The sequence below is a fragment of the Pseudoliparis swirei genome, chromosome 14, assembly GCF_029220125.1.
Source record: "Pseudoliparis swirei isolate HS2019 ecotype Mariana Trench chromosome 14, NWPU_hadal_v1, whole genome shotgun sequence".
Lineage (NCBI taxonomy): Eukaryota > Metazoa > Chordata > Actinopteri > Perciformes > Liparidae > Pseudoliparis > Pseudoliparis swirei.
The window spans coordinates 3512756-3523220 of NC_079401.1; the positions used below are offsets into that span (position 1 = coordinate 3512756).

At 46.4% G+C, this 10465-nt stretch overlaps 1 protein-coding gene across 10 annotated transcripts in view; it reads right to left on the reverse strand.

Annotated features, from left to right (window-relative positions):
- The window catches only part of dock9b (dedicator of cytokinesis 9b), a 54748-nt gene extending 44289 nt beyond the window's left edge, over positions 1-10459 (reverse strand). For 5 of the 10 annotated variants that reach the window (XR_008833636.1, XR_008833637.1, XM_056431040.1 and 2 more), the window contains exon 1: positions 2054-2215. Coding sequence is in view for 7 of the 10 variants with exons in the window: in XM_056431040.1 (XP_056287015.1) it covers positions 2054-2215 (162 nt within the window). In the remaining 3 variants the exon portion in view is untranslated. Of the gene's footprint in view, positions 1-2053; positions 2216-3069; positions 3123-7542; positions 7569-9210; positions 9635-10374 lie in introns of those variants that run through there. The other 5 variants (XM_056431044.1, XM_056431037.1, XM_056431041.1 and 2 more) reach the window with 4 other exon arrangements.
- Between the last annotated feature and the right edge of the window lie 6 nt (positions 10460-10465).

Consider the following 10465-nt stretch of genomic DNA (forward strand, 5'->3'; position numbering starts at 1 on the left):
GTTTTGCAGAGAGCCACTTGCCCACTTTTCTCTTCACCACACTTCATGACGCTGAAGACTGTCCAGGAGTCAGAGCCGTGCTGTGCACCAGGATATCCACAGCCTCATGCAGCTCTGTTGACAATGCAGGGGCCTCTCTCTTTGATGTAGTGCAGGTCATGTTATTGGGTAGGTCTTTAGGGAGGTTAAATTGTTAATTAAATAACAATAAAAGCCGAGTAAGAAGGGCCCCGATCCCATGATAAAAACCAACTGAAATTGTTGTCAGTGTCCGCCGTCTCCAGCTTTGTTCGTGGTCTGTGTGGATGAATGTGTGTGTTGCGGGGGGAGGAAGTTTGCAGTGATGATAAAAGATCCATCCCTCGGCGGGGAACAGAAGTCACACCCGTGGGTCCGACCACAGTGCGTTAGGATCACCAAGATTCAGATCCCGTGCTGTGTTCAGCGCGTTTGTGAGTTCAAGCAGCCAACTGCTGGAAGCTTGGGGGAGTGCCTCGTGGCCGGCGTGGAGAGAAAGCTGGGCAGCTCCCGTGGAGCGCAGAGTCTGGTAGCGAGCGCACCCTTCTCTGAGGCGAGCCCAGACACGCACAGCCCAGGAAGTTCGACAGTGACACCCCCAGAAAGAGTGAGCTGGGCAGCGCTGTACGAGCGCCAGTTTTCCGAGTTTGCACGCAGCGCCCGCCACGTTCTCTCCGAAGAGAACGCGCAGCGAGTGCTCCCTCCCGTTTCCCGTCCGCCACAGTTCCCACCAACACGAAAGACACCTTTTACAAATGTCGTTATGTTCGTTAGAGACGTCACATGACTATTCACGCACACTGGGTTGCCGCTGTGAACAGGAAGTACTATCTTTCAGAAGAAAAGGGTCACGCATGACATGTAAATGTTCCTCAAGACAAATGTTGTGGAAAAAAAATAAAGAGTTTGGTTTTTCAGGTTGCAGGTCTCGCTCTATTTCTCTCTCACACACATCAAATATACTTTAACATGAATCAACGTTTGACTAGTTTATGGGTCAATAAATAAATCTGATCAACACGCGCCTTTTTTGTTTTTTATGTGGACGCTATAATTAACATAGCCAAAGATATGCACTTTAAAATGGAACAGAAGCCGTTATTTTCATGACATTTAGCTGACGCTATAATCCAAAGCGACTTACATATTACATTCATACAGGGTATAGACAACGCGACAGGGAGCACCTCAGGGTTAAGTGTCTTGCTCAAGGACACATCGACTCGGGCTGGGGGTGAACCGCAAGCCCCCTGATTGAAAGACGGACCTGCTGACCACTGACCACTGACCCACAGTCGCCCTTCTGGACCCTTGGGAGTGTTCCGCTGCAACCAAAAGATGTCATTGTTGTTTGTAAGGGTTTTGGGAGACCAACAGCAGCTTGATGGTTGCATCCAAAAGTGCTTTATAGTGAGCACTAGAAGTCCTACTTTCCCTCCTCGCTATCGATTGTCCGTTAGCGACGGCCGGGCGACGAGCTAATGGAGCTCACTGACGGGGAGTAGCTTGAAGTAGCAGTGCATCACTCCAAAGTGGGAGAAACCACAGCTACGGACCTAGATGGTACGTTCCTTGCTCAGTACGGTCAAACTCTGGCAAATCCTGAACCGTATGTTGTATTTCCTTTAAATGTTTAGCCTTTGATCTGCCGCAGTAATTGTGCGATCGCGGGGCACAGAGAGATATACTTGACTTAAGTGCAGCTCCTCGGGGGAGGCGATTAGGAAGAGTATAAGCCCAAAATCTGCTGATCCGTGCTCAATCCAACAAGTTTCCGGTCTCTCTGTAAATTATTAATTTTGGAACCTCAAGAAAGACGTTATTGGATGTGCTATGTGTGCTGAAAATAAACTGTAGCTCCGGCTATTAGAGTCACTGATCAAATAAAGAAAAAGGTGTTCTTCTCTATATCTAATTTTGGAAGAATTTCAGGACTCCTCCTCGCCATAAAATCCACTTACTTTCATCTTCAAACTCATTTCGACCTGTCATTATGTGTGGAACGCTTTCTGGATAACAGTTACTGAGGGTTTACCAGAGCAGTGGTGGGAATCCAGAGTTGAGATCCCCTGAGGCTCAGCGTGTCCTCGTCCTCCTCCAGAGCGCCCGGCCCCACCGCCGCCTTGATGTAGCCGCAGTTCCTCTCGAGGATGGAGCGCAGCCCCTCCAGCAGAACCACGCTGGTGCTGCATCCCATGGCGGCACCGAGCGCTCGCCACCACCACCATGCAGGAACACAAATAAAACAAGCTCACTGCTGGAGCCCGATCTCCCAACTCCTTGCCCAGGTGGAGCTCCGCGCCTTGATCCCTCTCCGCATGTAGAGGAAGTCCACTCACAGGTGTGCGTTAAAGTCACTCAGGTGGCAGGAGGGACCCCAAACCGCGAACCTCTGAAGCGAATCTCAGCCCAGCCCCGAGTCTTATCCTCCGGTGTGCAGTTAAAGAAGGGATGGAGGGGTGAGCGAGCGGAGGAGAGAGAAGCTGCTCACTCAGCCGAAGCAGGGCGTTCCTTCCTTCCGCCAGAGGGAGGGGGGGGGGGGGTGACGAAGATGCTCAGACGCCCTCGCCTCGCTCTCTAACCGACTCTTCTTCTTTACTGGATCGCTTTCCCTCCCTCTTCTCCATCACGCACTCCCGACTGTCACTTTCGCCGCCGCCTCCTCCTCCTCCTCCTCCTCCTCCCCTTCCAGCGGGCTCTCTCTCTCCTCCCTCCCGTCTCCCCTCGCTCTCACAGCTTAGTCACTCTCTGACTCGGCGTGCTTTGTCAACAGTGAAAGCAGCGTGTTGCCAACAAAGACGCACTCATGCAAAGTGGCTGCTGCAGACTCCTTCCCTCTGCCTCCTTCCTCGCTTCCTTCTTCATCCCACTGACATCATAATTACAAGCGATGCGGTCATCCTTCTGATGTCAATGACATGATTTAACTCCTCTTGTCCCACGTTGCCAGGCCCACAGACATTAACCCCCGGTTAATGACTGGCAAACCAAGCTAATTTAAATCTCGGAAATTTTCTTTCTACTTCTCTCATCATATTTCAGAACACTCACCTACTTTTTTGAAGTGGATGATGCAGCAAAATGGGGTTGGAAGGAGAATCATACTAAAGAAAGAAAGAGAGAGAAGACAAAGTAGAAGCAGTATTTGGAATAACAGTCACCGGTTATGGTGGTAAACAACAACAACCGCCTCAAGAGAGCCTAACAGCAGGTTTTTTGCACGATTGAGGGAGTTTATAGGATTTAGCAGTTTCCATACAGCTCTTTGAATGCGAAACTTCAAAGTTTGCATCTGTAATAACGTGAATGGAAACTTGGCTCCAGAAGGCTGATGTGTGGCGTGGTGCCCGTTCAAAGCTGAACCACTTCTGTTTCTGTCATCGCGGTGTGTTCAGGCGCATTCCAAGAGCCTCAGCAGCATCCTTTAAACCATGCCATTACATTAAGGGCCGTCCCTCAGGGGGGTTGCATTAATCGAGTTGAATCTAAATTGCACCCCAAAATGCACCCGATAATCTTTTCTGCAAACTGGGGGAACCACAGATTGCACCGGACCACGAAATGATTTCATCAGAATACAAAGAAGACCTTCATCAGATGTAAAGCAGGGAACAGGGGCAATGAGGAAAGCCCCCCCACCCCCCTCTCAGTCAGCAAAGCAAATGTAAGACGCTCCTCTTCCAATCAACGAAACGTCTCGCTCATCCGTCCTTCATCATAAATTGTGTTTTTTTGTGGGGGGGGAATGGGCAGTTTTAGACCAAAATATGGACTTTTCAAAGCCGTAAACCCTCTTTTATTCTGAAAAATGTAATGTGAGAGATTAGGGTTGGTCTCCTGACAACAAGACAAGTTATTTTTGTGGAAGAAAAGAAAAGAAATCCTGATTGGCGATACACAGCATGCACCAAATGAATCAGACCGTGATAAAGACTCAGAGGGTGAAAGACTACATGAAACCATCCCACGGCTGAATGCTGACAGGTTCATAAAGACACACACGAGAGCTTCCTGTCCAAGTCTTTGTCGTTACATGTCGGAGTGCTGACAGCATGAGCATTGCTGCACAGATCCTGGTGGAGATGTGCATCACTGCTGCCCCCCACAGGCGGCTCCGAGCACTGCAACAACACTGAGGCCTGACGACTCACTGGGGGGGCGAAATGAGGCAGACGATGCTCCTCACCTCATCTTTTCGAAAGGTATACATATGTAATGATTTGTCAGACATGTTCTTTATCTTTATATTACCAAACACATTAGATTAAATATGATACATTAACTGAAATACACCAAAATCCCCAAAATGACATTTGAAGTTATTCAAATCCAATCAATCCAGATGAAGGCGTTTGGAGACGAAGAGGAGGAAGTCTTCATCCGGGCCACTAAGGTGGGAGGTGCGAGCGTCAGTATCCTGAACCACTACGTGGTGCCTCTTGTGGACAGGGGGAAACCTGCAGTTTCTAATCATTTGGGCAATTTGGATTCTTATGGGCCTGTGAATGTTTTCCACACTAAAATGGAATGGCTATTATTTTACAGTCAGAAGATTTTTTTTATTTTTTTTATGGTCACTGCCTAATTTTTGCAGACATGACATGCTGATTGAAATAGCAACGCATTGCTGTGGCTCATCGGATATTATAGGCACGGTAACTGTTAGACATAAGTGACAGGATTTAAGGGCGAGTCCACCAATTTATCACATGAAGGTCGGTTTCTTTGTTACAAACACGGGAAACGGTCTTCTGTAGCTCTGGGAGGGGCTTTCTCAAAATAACTACGGTAATTTATCATCTTCCGATCGTATCGGGGTGCACAATGACATCATCTAAATGGATCATAACGAGCATGAACCAACTCGTGAAATCTATATATCATTGTGAGCATGTTAGCATGCTGGCTGTACAGGGCGGGGGACTCATGAGCTTTATCCCAAATCTATATTAATTATCTACTCCATTGTAATGATCGCTGGTAAAGCTTTTTAGCTAAATCCTACTTGCTACATTATTATAAATGTCACATATAAACTTCTTTTCAAGAGACTTACAAATGTTTCCCCCAAGATTTTATACATATTTGTGGTTTCTTAAAATGTATCTGGAGCACCACAACCCACAATTCATTTGAATGTTTTTCAGCTGCATGGAGCAGCGTGAGTCGTGTTTCACGAGAAGCTGAACTTGTTCTTATTAATTAAAAGTGCTCATAATTACGGTCTTCTTAAACCATATACGACACGAATGTAGTTCCCATCTCTAGTGTCGTCTTTCCTAAGTACTCCAGGAATATGAACACGTCTGATAATATGAAATGTCAGAGACCTTTTGGAATTCGTGAAACTGCTAAAGTTGAAATGTAATGTCACTGTTTGCTAAACCTCAGGCAGATTCTTACCAAGAACCACAAAACAATAGAAAACTCAAAACACGGAAGATGTTGCAATAAGCTGAAATCCCTCTCTTGAATCAACACTCCTGCCTTGTTGCAGAAACAAAAACACGCAGCAGCTGTCCAATAAAAATGTGGCACTCAAACAAGTACAGGCGTTATTTTTTTTGCCCAGTCGTAAGCCTGCAGGCTCGACAGAACGATCGCAGCTGGGATTGTGGTGGAGAATGTGGCAACATCTCAAAAACCATGTCAAGAAGTAAGATTTGTTGCATTACAACGATATTTGTTTGTGCTGTTTTCATCTTTAAAAAAACGGGAGAAATGAAGACCGACTGGCCTCGGTAGTAAAGAGGCAGCGGTTGTTTATGACAGATTGGGAGGTAGCCTAAATAAAGACAGCGTGGAAACCACAAGGCCAGAAAAGCCCTCGCCTCCGCCATCAGCAGCAGCAACCTTGTGACCCCCCCCCCCCATCATCGCAGCTCCTGTGTCATGACACAGATGTAGGTCAGCAGTGCTAAAGCATCTGCAAATCTGGCAGATTATCTCCACCAGGTTTTATTTTTATTTATTTTTAATGCTCTAATCAGACCAAATCCTCTAACGGGGAGAGTTCACTCACAAGTGGTTTTCCCAGTTAGAACTGCTGGTCTGAATCAAGTCATTTGATGGTATTAAAGCTGCAGTTGACTTTAAAAAACAAAACCTTTTTGTCGTATTTGCTCAAACTGTCACTATATGCCGACATTAGCATGTAAAAGGGGGCGGCTTTAGCTCAGTGGGGTAAGAGGGCCGTCCTGCAACCGCAGGGTTGTGGGTTCGATCCCCGCTCTCCCCATTAGTTGCAAGTCGAAGTGTCCTTGAGCAAGGCACTGAACCCCCAGTTGCTTCCCGGGCGCTTCACCGCAGCCCACTGCTCCTTAATAACTAAGGATGGGTTAAATGCAGAGAACTAATTTCCCCTTGGGGATAAATAAAAGTGTATATTCTTATTCTAAAACAGATAATCTGTGGGGGGGGAAGCAGGCTCCTCCCCCTTCTTTTAGTGCTCCGAATAGCATTTGCAAGATTCCACCAAGCAACCAATCAGAGCCGAAGAGACTCTGACTCTGTCAATCACTGCTCGTGAACTCCGATTAAATGATCATAGCACTGATCATGGATATGATATGAGTCAACGTGAATGAAGAGTTTTCTCACTGCATTAAATGTTTTCAAAAAAACATATTTTAGTTTACTGTTAAATGAGTTTGCTTCCGGCCGGTGGGCGGGGCTTAGTTTGTCTGGATGTTAGAGCAAACGTTTAGTTTTTTAAAGGCATGAGTGGGACATTTACGGGGTGAGTGTCTTATAGCTACAGACATAAAAGATAAACAACCAGAAATACAGAAAGACAGAATGTGAAATGGGTCACGACATTCATTCAGCGAGGCCGGCAGAAGGGCAGAGAGAAGTACACAGAAATCCTGAGCGAGCATTTCCAACAGTTGTAAGTGATTATTAAAACAGCGGGGGCTGTTTTTACTGCTCCACTGCTTGGCCTCTGCTTCCTTCTAGCTGAGCGAGCCGGCCACGCCTGCAGTAACCATGTCTTGTGTGTGTGTGTGTGTGTGTGTGTGTGTGTGTGTGTGTGCGGGCATTCCAACTTGCCTGAGCTGGCCTCGGTCTTGAACCTACGGATGATTTATCAGATATGCATGTATTCATAATTAATGGTCCCCGCGGTGCGAGGATACCGAGTCAAAGAGGGCACATTTAAAAATAGCCGGGACACCTACCACCACCATCATCATCCATTATTTAATGCAGCCCAGGGATCTGATCTGACATCCATTATGCCACTCCACACACTGTGTACTAAAGCAGAATTAATAGGGCTACTATGACACCGATTGTAACTAGGACTAAATAATGGATTGTGCTTCGCTATGCCAGGAAAAGGAGTATACTTTAGGGACTCATTAAAATCAGTCTTTCAAATACTCCTTTTGGATTAAACGTACACAACCAGATGAGCTCGAGTCACACAGCAATCAGCCGACCTGCTTCTCGCTGGGTGAAAGCTGAGCTGTTGAGGACATTCTCTGACGTCTAGTGTGACTATATAAATATATTTGTTCTTACCATACCGACATGTCAGTCTCCATGTCAAATGGGCAGCGGGAAAAAAACAGCTCCGCCATAAGTACAAAGTCAAAAATAGAGGTCCAGCGGAAGTAAGCACCATAGCAGGAACATAATGGGACCCAGGTGCAGGCCCTGTGGCCCGCCAAAAAGAGAAACACTGATGTTTCGCTCATTCATTTGAAAAAATGGATATGTTTCATGGGTAAAGGTCCCTAACTCTGGAGGAGTTCCAGGGGAAATAACCTTGATTATGTGATCGTGATGTCATCTGCGTTATCGCAGCTTGGAATTGGAGAATAGGTTACGCATTTGATAGATAGTGTTGGCGGAAAGAGACAGTCAATGTGGGGAAAGAGAGCAGGGGAGTGACCAGGAATCGAACCAGGCATTGCGCCCACGTGGCATGCGCCCTTTGAGCATTCTTTAAGGCAGCTATTCCGGACCAGGCTGCAAACCTCAGGTTTTGAAAAGCCAAGTGAAATTGTCTGAAACTTGCATTCTCTCTAATGGCTAGCAAGAGGATGAGTCTATAGAAGTCTATAAGAAAATGATGCTCCTTCTAACTTGATTTATTCCCTCAGGAAACATTGTGAATATGAGTTCATGATCTCAATCTCTGGTTTCATGTATTTGTCATTACAGCATGTAGTAAAGTATGTATTATTATTATTATTATGTCTGGATAAAGCAGGGTGTGCTTTAAGGCTGGGATACCTTGTGATTGACCTTGTGATTTGTTTGGGAAGTTGCTAATTATTTTATTTTTTAAACAATCAGAAGGAGGCCTTACGTTAGAAAAGGTGAATCACTTCTTCGTGGGTGGGAATCTGATGATGGATACTGGGATTCCCGCATAACAAGCAATACCTGGTGGGCCCGTCTCCTGTTCACGCTCCCTCGGCATGAGTGGCAAGGGTGGGGGAACAATGTCAAATGCACAAAACATCCAGTATCTCCAGTACACACGGTACAACCGATGCACCCTATCGACAAGCACGTTTAAAGTGCTTTAATGTACACTTCTGCTGCACTTTGTGCTGAGTGTGCAACCCGGCTGTCGTGTGAAGGCCATGATGGACAGAGCGACTGCAACATGACGACCAGTGCCCAATCCCAAACTCATTAGCACTGAACAGACCTCAGGGTCACTGGTTAGTCGGGGTGAGTCCCTTAACATGAGGACTCCACAGAGGACGGCAGCCTACACAATATTATTATCATCCCTCATTGTAATAGACACACACGTGTATCTCAGAGCATCCTGATGTGCAGCCGTTAGCATTGATTACCCGAGTCATTACTCAGCTGTTCCTCTCTATGGCTTAATCTGGTTGCAAGGTACACCTGGAGCTGGGGGTCAGATGACAGGATAGACGAAAGAAGTGAGCAATGTGTTAGTGTGTGTGTGTGTGTGTGTGTGTGTGTGTGTGTGTGTGTGTGTGTGTGTTTTTGGAGCTGGAGGTGTATATTTCAGTTACCTGGCAACCCATTTGAGAAAGTTGTAACAGTAGACAGCCTAGCACTGAGTGACAGCATCGACATATAGATGTCACCGTTCTCAGATAAATAATAGACGTTGTTGCAACTCATAACTCTAAATTAAAGACCCCCCGCGGCGACCCAGCAGCGTAATGCAGCGTCCCGAGTGCCTCCCCTGGCTCTTACCATCAACACTGACGTCCGGACCGCTTCGGAGACGCTCTGCCTCAGCTCCGCGGCGGTGCCCGGCTTGTTGAGCCCCCGGGTGAACTTCCTCGCTTCGGGTGGAGCAGAAGCCATGGCACCGCCCCACCGTTCATCGGACGGCCAGGTTGCCGAGAAGGAGCGGGGCCGTCGGGGTGGAGGGAGTTCCTGCGGGCCGTCCGACGCGTGTGAATGCACTCGAGCGCAGTTGTGTTATCCTGCCATTACGCCGCCCTTGAAGTTACCATTAACGCGCGCGCGCATGTGCGTGTGGTTGAAGCAGTCGTCCACGAGGCCAGAAGATGAATGCCCTCGTCACCAGCCGACAGCCCGCTGCGCCGCTCCGTCCCTCGCGCGCGCGCACTGGCCCGCCCCCTTCCACCGTGTCTGGGACAGCCCTGTAAACCTGTAAATATAGAGATAGAAAGTTAGAAATATTAAATACCTTAAAGCTTTAGATCGCAATTTAATTGTTGTAATTTAAAAGTATTTTTGCTGCACTTAATACTGTTTTGGGGTTATATAAGTACAAAGCCGCAGACTGTTCCGCCATAGGCATGGGGGGACGTTGCCACCTGCTGGAATAATTATTGTTTTGACTCTCCTGTCTGGCCTTTAAGCTTTCAACTCTGTGTAAAGTTATTTGACCACACAGAGGCAGTAAAGTAACACTAAAAGTCGAATAACTGTTGATGCATTTAATAGCAATCAGAAATATTACTTATTATTATCAAATTATTATAATAGGCAGAAATAGTACATATAATCATATAATAATAGGATTATAAGTAATATTTCTGAATGCTATTAAATTATGAATAATAATACAAATAATATACATTTGATAACACATAATAATAATAATAATAATAGTATATTTTGGGGGGATTATTGGCATGTTTTCACAAATTGGCGATTATATAGCCCTTTCTTTTCTTGTAAAATACTATATTATTTGTGTTGTTGTTATTATTATTAAATAGGATGTGTTTCTTTTATTTATAATGAACGTCTACGGCCTTTACAGTCAATATAATCACTCGGAGCCGGAGGCTTGCATCGAGACCCTGAATGCAGCACATGATTTTCCAGGGTGTTGTTATATCCATAGTCTGCGGCACAGCGGCGCTGCATCACCCCTCCTACCGCCTGTGTAGGGACGGTTCTCTCCACCCCCAACACCAGCCCACAGCAACCCGATACCGGAGACGAGCGGTCCAGACAAGCCTGCAAACGA